A 13,899-nucleotide genomic window follows, 5' to 3' on the forward strand; every position below is an offset into this window, starting at 1 on the left:
ACAATACCATGCCTCAGCTTGATAAACAAGTCAGATGGCAGTCTTGCGATATTGCAATATCCATGGGAGTTGCTTTCAGAAGTTAAAGTTACATGACATACCAAGCCCAACACTGCTGTTTTCCAGCAAGTAACTTAGATGCTCAAACATGGCCTTTTGGTTTTGGCGGCTGATTCGACAGAAGTAGCACAGGAACCGACAACAGCTTGCCACCATCTTAGGAAAAGCGATCTGCTAAAGAAGAAAATTGAAAAGCAACTAAATATGTTAATTACCAATGCTGCACAGATTCTTCTTCATGTATTCCTAACAAGACATTTTTATGACAGGACCAATGTAGTCAGTGGCTCTTATATGCATGCCTTAACCCCAGTTAGTCTGGAAAAAAAAAGGAAAGAAAGAAAAAGACTTCCTTGCACCTTTCTCTTAGGTTCATTTTAACAGCACGCCTAAAATGATGATATAAATCATTCTGCAGAGCTTCAGGAAATTGCAAAGGGCTGAAAGAAGATGGTCTATGAACAACCATTTCTGCATCCCAAAGTGCTTTACAGACTACAGGGTTTATACATTATTACACAGAAAAAAGTATATTAAAAGTTAGGAAATTCCAGAATTAAGGTTGCCAGTGCAATCTTAGGCCCAGTCTACACCTAAAAATTAGATTGATCTAGCTACATCGTTAAGGGTTGTGAAAAATGCAGTGCAATGTAGTTAGGTTGACCTAGCCCCCACTGTAGAAGCAGCTAGGTTGACAGAGGAATCTTTATCTTGCATATGTCTTTTATTACATCATCACATAGTATTTTAGCCACAGGACTCCTGCCTCATTCAATGCACAGGATGGACAGTGTTCACTTAATGAGCAGATATTGAATGTTTTGGTATATCTTTATTGTTCAATGTGCAGCTCCATGCCTTATTTACTGCACATCATCCAAACCCTGCTATAAAAAGAGAATTATTAACCTCCTCTTGGGCGTAGCATCTGAATGCTTCAAAAACATTAGTCAATTTATCTTCAGAAGACGCCTGTGAGGCACAAGATATCATGATCCCCATTTTGCAGATGGGGAACTGAAGCACAGTGAAGGATTAGAGCTCTTCAGGCCCAGTGCCTAGGATTCCCTCTCTAGTCCAGGTTTCTGTTCAAAGCAGAGAGGAGTTCACAGGTTTCCAGGCTACGAGGGTTAGTAGTGTGTCTCTTATTGGAGTTCCACTGTACTGACTTCCAACCCACTCCTGCACAGACCTGCTCCTAACTGCAATGTCCAGCAGTCACTCTCTGTTCGGCTCGTGGTCCTCTGACTTATACAGCAGCCTGCTGTATACTAGGGTTGCCAACCCTCCAGATTATCTTGGAGTCTCCAGGAGTTAAGGATTAATATTTAATTAAAGATTATGTCATGATGAAACGTCCAGGAATACATCCAATCAAAATTGGCAACCCTACTATATACACAGTTTCCTGAGGTTCTCTCCCTGCATTCAGTTTCCTGTTGCTCTTGGCTTACCATGCTGCCACTACTTCCCCAAAAGTGCTAACTCCTTCCTCAGTCTGGGTTTTAGAGTTTCTGCCCCTTCCTCCTACCTGGACCGGGGAAAGCAATGTGTGGTGGGGAAGAGGTTGACGGGGATGGTATCACCTGCTTAAATGCTCAACACTTCTGCAAATCAGACCTCAGGCTCTCAAACCAGGCACCCAGAAAATAAGAAACACACATTTAGAGAAAATCTGAGACAAGTTTTTAGTGACATGACTAACATCACAAAGCTGCTCTGTGGCAGAGGCAGGGATATAATTCAGTTCTCCAGGACAGCTTACAACTGCCTTAACCATAAGACCATCTTTTCTCTTCCTGCAGTCCCCTGAATCATTCACTACACAAATAAAGCAGGTATGCTGCAGATAGTCGTCTTTATTACACAACCCAGATTTATCTCCAGAGCAGGTCTTCTCTGTGCACAGAAAGAGGCAGCAGAGGAAAAAAATAATATGTGATCAGGTAATTAATGGCTGTATCATAATGCTTACGCACAAGAGGGACAAATTCAAGTTGCACAAGCAATCTTAATTTTGCCATTTCCTGACTTTTGAGCATTTGACTTTACAACCTTAAAAATGTTCTTCTACATAATTTTGTGTCCAACACAAATATATGGTCATTCGTTATGCAGCCACTTCCAGGGGGCAAATAGGGTTGCCAACGCTCCCCGTTTGTCTGGGAGTCTCCTGGAATCGGGCTCAATATCCCGGAGGCTACTGAAGTCAATGTGGGGGATTTTAGGCCACTAAAAGTCCGGCAGCACAACGGGAGCTAAAGCAGGCTCCCTACCTGCCCTAGTTCCGCCGTCCGCTTACGGAAGTGGCGCATGTCTGGCAGCAGCTCCTAGGTGGAGGCACGGCCAGGGGAACTCCGCATGCTGCCCCCATCCCAAGCACCGACTCTGCAGCTCCCGTTAGCCAGGAACAGGGAACTGTGGCCAATAGGTGCCGCAGAGGCGGTGCCTGCACGCAGGGACAGCATGCAGAGCCACCTGGCCGCCCCTGAGCCTAGGAGCCACTGCCAGACATGCCACTGCTTCCGGGAGCCATTGGAGGTAAGCATCATCCAGGCAGAGCCTGCACCCCAAACCCTCTCCTGCACCAAAATTCCCTCCCAGAACCTGCACCCCGCACTCCCTCCCGCACCCCAACCCCAGCCCTGAACCCCCTCCTGCACTCAAAATCCCTCCTGGAGCCCTCATACTTGGTCCAGAGCCCCCTCCCACACTCTGAACCCCTCAGCCCACCCCCCAGCGCAGAGCCCACACCCCCTCCTCCATCCCAACCCCCTGCCCCAGCTCGGTGAAAGTGAGTGAGGGTGGGGGAGAGTGAGCAACGGAGGGAGGGGGGCTAGAGTGAGTGGGGCATTGGGGAAGGGTTGGGGAAGGGGGTGAGGGTTTGTGCGATTAGAAAATTGGTAACTCTCGGTGCAAAGCAGCAGCCATTCTGCACTACACAAGACTTTTTGCTTTTAAATGGAGGAGAAATGAAGAATAAGTTCTCCAGTTCAGTCAACAAGGGTATTAAGCAGACAAACAATTAAACAAATTGGACTTTGTCTAGAAAATTGAGGTCAATACCTCTATCCTTGCAAAACTGTCATTAGGCACTCCCACTATGTGGAGCTATTAATAAAACAATACAACTTTCCATTTACAAATCAGCACAAAAAAGGTTTCTTAAATATATTTCATAGTGAACAGTTTCAAGTTTTATGAGCCACAATATGGAAACTTTTAAAGATTTACTGCAATTAGGGCGACCAGATGTTCTGATTTTTTTAAATTAATTAATTAATTAATGGAGATATCCCATCTCCTAGAACTGGAAGGGACCTTGAAAGGTCATTGAGTCCAGCCCCCTGCCTTCACTAGCAGGACCAAGTACTGATTTTTGCCCCAGATCCCTAAGTGGCCCCCCCTCAAGGATTGAACTCATAACCCTGGGTTTAGCAGGCCAGTGCTCAAACCACTGAGCTATCCCTCCCCTGCCGATTTTTGGGTCTTTTTCTTATATAGGCTCCTATTACCCCCTGCCCCCGTCACACTTGCTGTCTGGTCACCCTAACTGCAATACTTTTAAATAAACATTCCACTTAAGTTCTTAAATTATAAAAGGATATGAATTTAGGCTTTAAAATGGCAAATAAATGCATTCAGACTATTGCAGTGAGGCAGTCTCCAAGATAACCAAGATTTTTGTGTAGAGATGATTTCAGGTCAAATTAACTAAGTTTAGAAGTAACAAGATGTTTTTCTAACTGCCATTGCTGCAAACTCAAATTGAGATCTGAAAATCAAGCTGAGTTCTTTCTAGATTGTGCATCTCTAGGTCAGACCTGAGGTTCTTGCAGACCTTTCCCTCCCCTGTCTGAACGTTTAAGGACCAGCAGCAGGACACTCCCAGCTGGAGGCTGAGGCATCACTGGAATTCATTCCTTTTCAGGGCTCAATATAATATATATATTTAATTAGTTCAACTTTTATTTTATTTGTTGTGGTTGCATTTACTCCCGACAAAATGACAACATGGCTGCTAATATCTATGTAGGCAGCAGTGCTTCTTCAATGCCACCTATTGTTCATAGTTCAGGTAAAGAATGGGTTCAGACTAAGTCAATAATATTCAGAAGTAATAACAGCATACCAGAAAACACGGTACTGATTGTAAGCATTGGAACTAGAAAATTCAGGGGTTTGTATAATAACCAATGTGCATATTCCTAAAAAATGGTGGTGATTCTTTTCAACAAGCAATCCCTTTATTCATCGGATGACAGAACTGTGAAAAAATTCCCACTACTTATGAAGCAATACATAAAATACAAATTTGGTTTTTTTTTTAATGTTCATGATGACATTTAATATTTTGGGGGGTTGCATCTGTTAAAATGAAAAATAGTTCTGTGGGTGAGGAATTGTTACTTTGTTACTGAAAAATAAAATAAAGAACATCATTATAAAAATGGTCCAAAATATTTTCCTGGGGGAAACAAACTTGGAAAAACTTGCTTTTCTGTCCCCAATGAAATTTTTCCTGTTGGCATCAAATCTGTGTTAAAGAATAAATAAAAAAAAATCATTCTGGATCAAAGCTACATGAAAATCTCAGGTTTATTATGCATATACTGTAATTACTGAGGTGAAATCTCTGAAGTACTAATACATCTGGTAGTAAAAGCATGAGAACAGTAAGACTCAGCTACATCCAACTTACAGGGCAAGTCTGGTCAGTACCAGAAACTATTAGCTTATTTCCCTCTGTCAGCTTAATACATTGATCTTCTACAGCTGTTATACTAAGCAAACAGTTATATTTTTCAATGGGCAGGCAGAAAAATACCACACTGATCAGTTAGTCTCCTAAAGTTATGTCTACGACATATTCTGCGGTACTGGCAGTTAAAACAAATTCTTTTCACACACCGGCAGTTCCACAGGGGCTGTTTCGCTGCTGCTGTAAATGGTCATAGTTCCATTGACTTTATGGAGCTATGGCAATTTACACCAACTGAGGATTTGCCCCTCTGTCTTGAATACTGTATATTTTGCAATGCATGCACATTGGAATCCATTAACATGTAATTTTGAGCATTTCTGGACCTTGATTCTCCTCTCACTTATGTAAAACCAGCATGAGATCAGAATCAGGTCCTATGTTTGTATGACATACACCTATAAAGCCAGGAAATGTGCCCTTCCACAGGCTTGGTTTCCAAAATGGGTAGAATGAGTTTTGTCATAGAGATATACTAGCAAAAAATAAAGGATGGTCACGTTTCTACTTCTTCATTTCAGATGTCATAAGGGGGCTTCCAAATGTCAAATACGGTTTCCAACAGAGGTGTTGTAAACATATTTATATAATTAATGGGTAGATAACTGGGCAACTACTGTCAAAGCTGACTGTGTGTTATTCAAAATTGTATCTATCTCAGCCACTAGCAATGGCATCCAAAAACAAGCTGCATTTTGGCAAACTCTGAGTCCAGCAAAGATCAGATAGAAGCCAACATACTGCATGATCTAATAAATTTCATGGCTTACCTCCCAAAGTCCTCCCACTGAATTTGTTAGCACTGACAAAAATCAATGTTTGAACAGTAGTCTGAGACTTTTAGTTTATCAAGATGGCACATTTTACTCATTGCCTCAAGCTAGTAGAGCATTACTCTCACAATACCTGAATGAAGTGTAGTGGTAACTGTGTTGGTCCTAGGATATTAGTGAGACAAGGTGGGTGAGGTAATATCTTTTATTCGACCAACTTCTGTTGATGAGAGAGACCAACAGAAGTTGGTCCAATAAAATATATTACCTCACCCACCTTGTCCTTATCTGTGACATATCCCCTCCCTCTAGGGTTCCTGAATCGATGAATGATTTCTGCATTCTCCTTGCTTGTTTCAAAGATGTAGGGATTATGTTTCTCACTATCTTTATTTTTAACACAGTTAAAAACCACAGTTCTTGCTCTCTTGGGCCTTAGATTTTGATTTTTTTCTCTTTCTTTTTATAAAAAGTAAAATAAAAAAATTAGTGTGCTCAAAGTTCTCACTACCTCGATTAACAATTGTGGTGAACATCAGTGTAAGTCAAGCCTTCAGCTTTCCTGTGAAGTCTTTGATATGACTAGACCACCTTCTAATAACTGCCAGCAACAATTTTGTTTTCCCTCAATCTTCTTTATATCTTTTCATAATTTGTATTATGTATTCCATACGGTGACATACATCATTTTAGGTTTCTTACAATGACAGCCTGCCTGCTAAGCAAAATATTGAAAATATACTTGGGCTACCACTATCCTTTTATTTGATTCAGAGCTACAATAAATCAGGGGTTCTCAACCAGGGGTACACAGAGGTCTTCCAGGGAGTACTCAATCTAGATCAGAGTTTCTCAACGTGGGGTTTGCAGCTCACAATGGGATCACGGGAGAGGTTTAGTGGGATCACAAGTGCAGAGTCGGCATTAGGAGGTGGCAAGCAGGGCAACTGCCCCAGGCTCCATGCCACAGGGGGCCCCACAAAGCTAAGTTACATGTTTCAGGCCTGCTGCCTGGGGCTCGGGCTTCAGACAAGGCTCACAAGTGAAAAACAGGCTTAAGTATCACACTGAAATGTAAGTACAATATTTATATTCCAATTGATTTATTTTATAATTAAATGGTAAAATAAGAAAATAAGCAATTTTTCAGTAATAGTGTGGCTGTGACACTTTTGTCTTTTTATGTCTGATTTTGTAAGCAAGTAGTTTTTAAGTGAAATGAAACATGGGGTATTCAAGACAAATCAGACTCCTGAAAAGGGTACAGTAGTCTGGAAAGATTGAGAACCACAGCAATAAATCACTGGATTGATGTTCTCTTTAACAAAGGTCTACGTGGGCCATACCACTCTCTCTCTCTTTCTATTTTTCCTTGTTCCCAATTAAATTAATCAATGCCTCAATACTGTGCTAGAGGACTTTGTGCTATTGGAGGTGCTGTCTTTCTGATAGGAAGCAAAGATGAGGTCCTGACTAGTGTTAGGTGACTAAAACAAACAAACAAAAATAAAAATTAAAAAATGCAAATATTCTGAGAATAAAACCTGCAAATGTACTTCATTAGTACTCAAGACCCCTTTTCTTTGCATATATTTAGGCAGAAAGTTTTTATTTTCAAGAACGTTCACAGAAAAAAATGCCTAAAAATCGTAGCAAGAATTTGAGTATTTACATTAAAAGTGCACTGTTTGCAGAACAGACTTGTCAAATAGTTACAAATACTTGGAGATAATTTGGGAGCAGAAAAGGAGACCCTCTAATTTATAAAGCTTATGTCTTTAATTTTATAGATGGGGAAACTGATGCACAGGGAGGGAAATGCCTTGCTCAAGGTCGCCTAGTAGGCCAGTTGCAGAGCTGGGAATAGAATACAGGTCTTCTGAGTCCCCATCCAGTGCTCTATTCCCTAGGCCACATTGCTTATATGTTTATACATATACACCATAGACTTGAGTGAAATATTTGCTACCACAAAATTAAAAAAACAAACAAACAAACAAAAAACAAGACAACACTGCATTACAATAATATTATGGCAGAGACACAATCCTACAAATAGATGGAATTTGGAAATTCAAAATTAAGACTGTTTTAATTAATCCCATCATGCAGCTGCTTTCAGTGTTGGCAATGCAGCCCTTTACAAGTTGTACATATTTTATGCTTTATCCTGTGTGAGGCTACTTAGTCTACAAGGACATCCAGTTACATACATACGTATAAAAATCAGCTTTACATAGTAACAAACCTCCTTAAAGCACTCAGAATGCATTATTCCTAAAGATGGAACTATATGAAAAGAGGATTGTACATTATGGTATAGCTTCTCATATCAAACCTAACAGATCATCTTCTATAATGTTAGTCAGCTTTCTTATATTATCACAAGGAATTACTTTCAATTCTTAACATTAATTCATATCTGATGTCATCCCACTTAGATAAATAATACAGGTGTGCATAGCCCATAAACAGCATCCTTCTTTCCCTGAGATTGCTTCCTATTACACATCTTAATAGGTTTTTGCTGACGTTCAAGAGATAAAACTAATGATAAAATACTTGGGAAATTACCTGAGATTTATCTCCTCCAAGCACATTTACCATCACTTCCATAACTGTCTCATGCATACCAAGGATTCTCATTAAGTTAGGATGCTGATAAAACACCTTGTTGTTCATTATATCCCTAAATTGGGGGAAAAGTCAATAATGCATTTTTAAAAAAAATCATATTTTCATTTAAATTATCAAAACAGATATTTCAGAAATACAGACTGTGTTTTTAATGGAAAGCATTATTCATATTTCAAGGTCATTACAAAATGATCATTTTCAAATCTGAGTTTTTATCACAATAGTGGAAATGCTTGACACTTCTTAAACGTTAATCATTTATTTATTTGGCATCATTTTTCTTTAATTTGATATGAAATATTACGCATCTAATATGCTGATTCCAACTTGAAACACTGCTTTAAACAATTTTTACTTCTGGTCTCCTTGAAGAAAGGACACATTGTATAATGGTCAAAGCACATGATCGTGAGTCAAGAATTGTGGTTCTATTCTTGCTTCTGCCCCATTCCTCAGTTTCCCCATTTGTAAAATGGAAGTGACAGTTCTTACCTAACTCTGTTTCTGAAGTTTATATCATTAACGTTTGTAACACTCTGAGGTACTTTAAGGGAAGATGCTATAGGAGTGCAGTACATTTGGAATGCATTTTGTACAGTCACCTTAAGCGGGGATATTTTAACATTTTTACTTTGAGTCCTCTTCATACATATCCTAGCTCTCACGACCCTTTATAGGACACAATAGTTTTCCTGGTGCTATAGGAGACACAATGGTCCATTGGATATTGCTGGCATTTTAGAAAAAAATGGTAAAAACAACCTGCTTTAGAGGAGCATAGAAGATTGGGAAAAGGAGTAGGAAATGATCCACCTCTTCCGAAAAGGGCTACTGGTAACCTCAATTTCCAAAAGGCTTAATCCAGGATCATTGAAATCAATGGCAAAGCTTCTATAGACTTTAATGGTGCAGGATCAGGGCCAAATTGGGAACCACTGTCTTACAATAATCTGCTAGGTACCATATACTGAATTGCTAAATGCAACAACAGAAAGGACAATTTATTTGCAGAATAAAATAATAAAAATAAATAACCAGAAGATAAAGGAAAACTTTACATCTGTTGTAAGGGAAAGGAACACCATGTTCAGCTTCTATCAATTCTTGCCTAATGAAGTGTCTTGGAAGATACTATTCAGAAACCTTAGGACAATCATCTTGCTTTCTTTCGCTCAATAAAATATTTTCATTCAATTGACTCTCTAATTTTTAAAATCTGAAATATTCTTATTTCATTCTTACTTAAAATGTATGTGACCTGTATGCACACACACTAAGTCACACGCATGTACGACTAAAACAATAGGCCCAGGCTACAATGAAATATGTCTAAAGTGGCCACTGCAGGAACCAACAAAAATCAACTGCTTAAGAGAGGTGGTTTTACAATGGAGGTGGATTAGAAATGTAATTATTTCATTAGGGGATGCTTCAGGTTAGTCTCTCAAAAACATAATCTTATAAAGGGTTCACTGACAATTCTACCTACTCTTCCGATTCAAATATGGTCAGTCATTATTACTGAGATGGCTTTTTGGGTTTCAACCTAATAATATCTAATGAAGGCTTGCCTATTACAAAGATATCAGACAGTCTTTCTTGAGCAATGACTTTTCACTTAAACTTAAAAAAATGAAAATAAAATGAAGTGAAGTCAATTTAGAGTTCATGAAAGGTACTGGATTGACACCAATGGAGATATAAATCCTTTACTTATCCACAAAGCTGGTAAAATGTGGGGGATCAGCAGCCAAAGCTTCAGCACAGCATCTCACTAATACTTTTATTAACTGCCACCCTGATCCAGAGGGGCTGTTTTTGATATGAAAACCAAGTTCAGTCTTTATAATATCCTTGGTAGTTTTGACCTATACATTCAGATTGGCAGCCAAGGAGCCAACTGAAACCAGCAATGACATTCAGATACTACCTGAGTCAGACTAGAGCCAGTGACCTAGAAATGAAAGGCTCTGAATCCCATTACGAAACCCTTACTCATAACTTAAAAAGAAAATTATGTTAATTCCATACCCTAATCCATTAATCATAAGCAATTCCTCTTCTTTTCCCATTCTGACACTGAGAAGGGAGCGAATCTGGCCTAGTGCTGCTAGTAAATTGATTGTATCCTGCACAGAAGCAGCACTAATAGTGTAGGCCTTCCTCAGAGCCTGCAGTAGCTCACCGATGCTGTCATATTGCCTACGAAGTAGGTTGAACATAATCCGGACTAATTCTGGATCTTGGATCTGGTCTTCCTGAGCCCAGCGCACCATAGTCTGGGATATGAGTTCCTTCAAAGTAGCTGAAATAACAAACAAATTATGTAAAACATTTGTGCAACAATTGTAAAGAAACCCTGCCAAAGCATTAAAGTACTTATTACTTTGAAACCTCAAATGACTAACAGTGGCTGATGAAGCATTCACAACATAATAAGAGAGTACGGGCAGACTAATTTCTCAATATGTCATATAAAGATTTTTTTTAAATCAAATTCCCTATTCAGAATTTAATTTTAGTACCTTTAAGAAAATTAGTGCTCATGAAAAGTGGCAGGTTGGTAGCAATTAAGAATGAAGCCCTCTACTTAGTCACCAAACTGATACAATATGGGCAGCAGTGCAATTTCCACATGCTGCCTTATCACAATAACATGGATAACAACAACATCCTTACCGGTAACGAGGTACATTTAAGCGCCATGCCAATTCATCCTTCATTTCCCCGCTGAGATTAAAAAAATAATTAGGACGGTCAAACAATTACAAAAATTAATCACAATTAATCACACTGTTAATAATAGAATACCATTGATTTAAATATTTTGGATGTTTTCTACATTTTCAAATATATTGATTTCAGTTACAACACAGAATACAAAGTGTACAGTGTTCACTTTATATTTATTTTTATTACAAATATTTGCACTGTAAAAAACAAAAGAAATACTGGTAGTATTTTTCAATTCACCTAATACAAGTACCGTAGTGCAATCTCTATCATGAAAGTTGAACTTACAAATGTAGAATTATGTACAAAAAATAACTGCATTCAAAAACTAAAACAATGTAAAACTTTAGAGCCTACAAGTCCACTCAGTCCAATTTCTTGTTCAACCAATCGCTCAGACAAACAAGTATTTTTACATTTGCAGGAGATAATGCTGCCTGCTTCTTGTTCACGTCACCTGAAAATGAGTACAGGTGGTTCACATGGCACTGTTGCAGCCGCACTGCAAGATATTTACATGCCCGATGTGCTAAAGATTCATGTCTTTTCATGCTTCATCCACAATTTCAGAGGATATGCGTCCATGCTTATGACAGGTTCTGCTCGATAACGATCCAAAGCAGTGCAGACCGACGCATGTTCATTTTCATAATCTGAGTCAGATGCCACCAGCAGAAGGTTGATTTTCTTTTTTTTTTTGGTGGTTCAGGTTCTGTAGTTTCTGCATCAGAATTTTGCTTTTAAGACTTCTGAAAGCATGCTCTACACCTCGTCCATCTCAGATTTTGGAAGGCACTTCAGATTCTTAAACCTTGGGTTGAGTGCTTTAGCTATCTTTAGAAATCTCAGATTGGTACCTTCTTTGTATTTTGTCAAATCTGCAGCGAAAGTGTTCTTAAAATGAACAACATGTGCTGAGTCATCATCCGAGACTGCTATAACATGAAATATATGGCAAAATGCAGGTTCATTAATTAATGCATTATTTTTTAACGAGCATCATCAGCATAGAAGCATGTCCTCTAGAATGGTGGCTGAAGCATAAAGGGGCATAAGAATGTTTAGCATATCTGGCACGTAAATACCTTGCAATGCTGGCTACAAAAGTGCCATGCGAATGCCTGTTCTCACTTTCTGGTAACATTGGTAAATAGGAACTGGGCAGCATTATCTCCTGTAAATGTAAACAAACTTGTTTGTCTTAGCGATTGGCTGAACAAGAAGTAGGACTGATAAAGAGATTGCACTACAGTACTTGTATGAGGTGAACTAAATATAATACTTCATTTATCATTTTTACAGTGCAAATATTTGTAATCAAAATAATAATATAAAGTGAGCAGTGTACACTTTGTATTCTGTGTTGTAATTGAAATCAATATATTTGAAAATGTAGAAAAACATTCAAAAATATTTAATACATTTCTATTGTTTAACAGTGCGATTAATTTTTTTGAGTTAATCACATGAGTAAGCTGCAATTAATTGACAGCCCTAAAAATAATACTAATTGCAATGATGATTTTTCTAATGTGAACACCTGGCCATTAGGGGCTAGGTTAGAACTGTCAAGTAATGTCACACATGCCACTGAAAGCAGATAGCAGCAATAGTTGGTCAATATCAGCCTTAGCAATTCTAATGCATGTAGTTATCATTCAATTTTTTTCTTTATACCTAAAAGTATGATCAATATATTTCTGCCTGCTCAAAATGGTTTGTGAACCTGTTATAAGGGGATGATATAACCCCTTTCATTATTCGATAGTACAACATGATTTCCGTTTGAGGAATATTATCAGATTCTGATCTCACACCAGTGTAATTCCATAATTTTAGTGGCATAAACTCCTGGTTTACATTGGTGTAAATGACAACAGAAGCACAAGGAGATGCTCTACTGTCTGGTGTGTTCTAAGATGGAGAAGGAATTCATGAACCAGGAAAAAAGATTTTTTAAAAGCAATCAACAAAAAGATTAGTTGATCCTGGCACATATGAGAACAGTTTAATTTAAGATCCCTTTTATATAACAGACATTATTTTATTCCTGCAGGGAGTTAATTCCCCACCTCCCACATTTTTTTAAATTGTCTGTTTATGTGACCAGCTTCCATCTTATAAACTGCTACACGCTAGTTTTACAAAGTTAGAGGTCTGAAAACAACTCCATATAAACAATAAGGCAACTATTCTCTCTGACTACTCAGAGTGGTCTCTGCTTGTTTATAGTAAGTTTTTAGCTGAGCAGTGTGGAAAAAAATAAGTTAGGGCTCTCCTTTTAATTTATCCTTTGAATGAATGCTAGAGTTTCCTGTGCTGCTTCAGAGATACCATGCACTTTCAACTCATACTGTTATGGGTAATTATGAATTTTTATTAAAATATAGTATGTTTTATAGAACAAGAGCCATACCCCAGATTTTTAAAGGAATTTAGGCACCCAACTCCCTTTAAATATATGGCCCACTGCTGGTCTAACACTATGAGTGTAGGATTGGTATGTAAGAACTACTGAGTTCTAATCTCAATTATTATATGGATTCTCTGTGTGGTTTTAGGCAACACAATTAATACCACTTCATTAGGTTACCCACCTGTACAATAAAATTAGTATCACCTACCTCACAGCACTGTTGTGCTGATTTATTAGTAAGTCAGTAAATGTATTGAGAGGTATGAAGATTAAAAGCATTAAGACTAGAGCTGGGCAAATACAGCAAAAATGTGTTCATGATCATTCATACAAATAAAATCAAGTGCTTTGTTGGTATTTGGGGACTGCTTTTCTTTTATTATTTGCAAAGATTCCAGTAAGCAAGCATTTATTTGCAAGAATGTTCATGGATAGCAAAAGTGTTGCAAGTGCTAACATGGATAAATATTCCCAAGAGTATTTACACCAAAAGTCCTCTCTCCTGGCCGTTTTGAAAA

At 38.4% G+C, this 13,899-nt stretch overlaps 1 protein-coding gene across 21 annotated transcripts in view; it reads right to left on the reverse strand.

Annotated features, from left to right (window-relative positions):
- RYR3 (ryanodine receptor 3) overlaps positions 1-13,899 on the reverse strand; it is a 561,484-nt gene that overhangs the window by 242,982 nt on the left and 304,603 nt on the right. For 14 of the 21 annotated variants that reach the window (XR_010601063.1, XR_010601064.1, XM_065595381.1 and 11 more), the window contains 3 exons: positions 10,264-10,537; positions 8,170-8,284; positions 102-234 (listed from right to left, as the gene is read on the reverse strand). Coding sequence is in view for 19 of the 21 variants with exons in the window: in XM_065595381.1 (XP_065451453.1) it covers positions 102-234; positions 8,170-8,284; positions 10,264-10,537 (522 nt within the window). In the remaining 2 variants the exon portion in view is untranslated. The remainder of the gene's footprint in view (positions 1-101; positions 235-8,169; positions 8,285-10,263; positions 10,538-13,899) is intronic. The other 7 variants (XM_065595380.1, XM_065595379.1, XM_065595375.1 and 4 more) reach the window with 1 other exon arrangement.

This window comes from Chrysemys picta, chromosome 4 (assembly GCF_011386835.1).
Source record: "Chrysemys picta bellii isolate R12L10 chromosome 4, ASM1138683v2, whole genome shotgun sequence".
NCBI lineage: Eukaryota > Metazoa > Chordata > Testudines > Emydidae > Chrysemys > Chrysemys picta.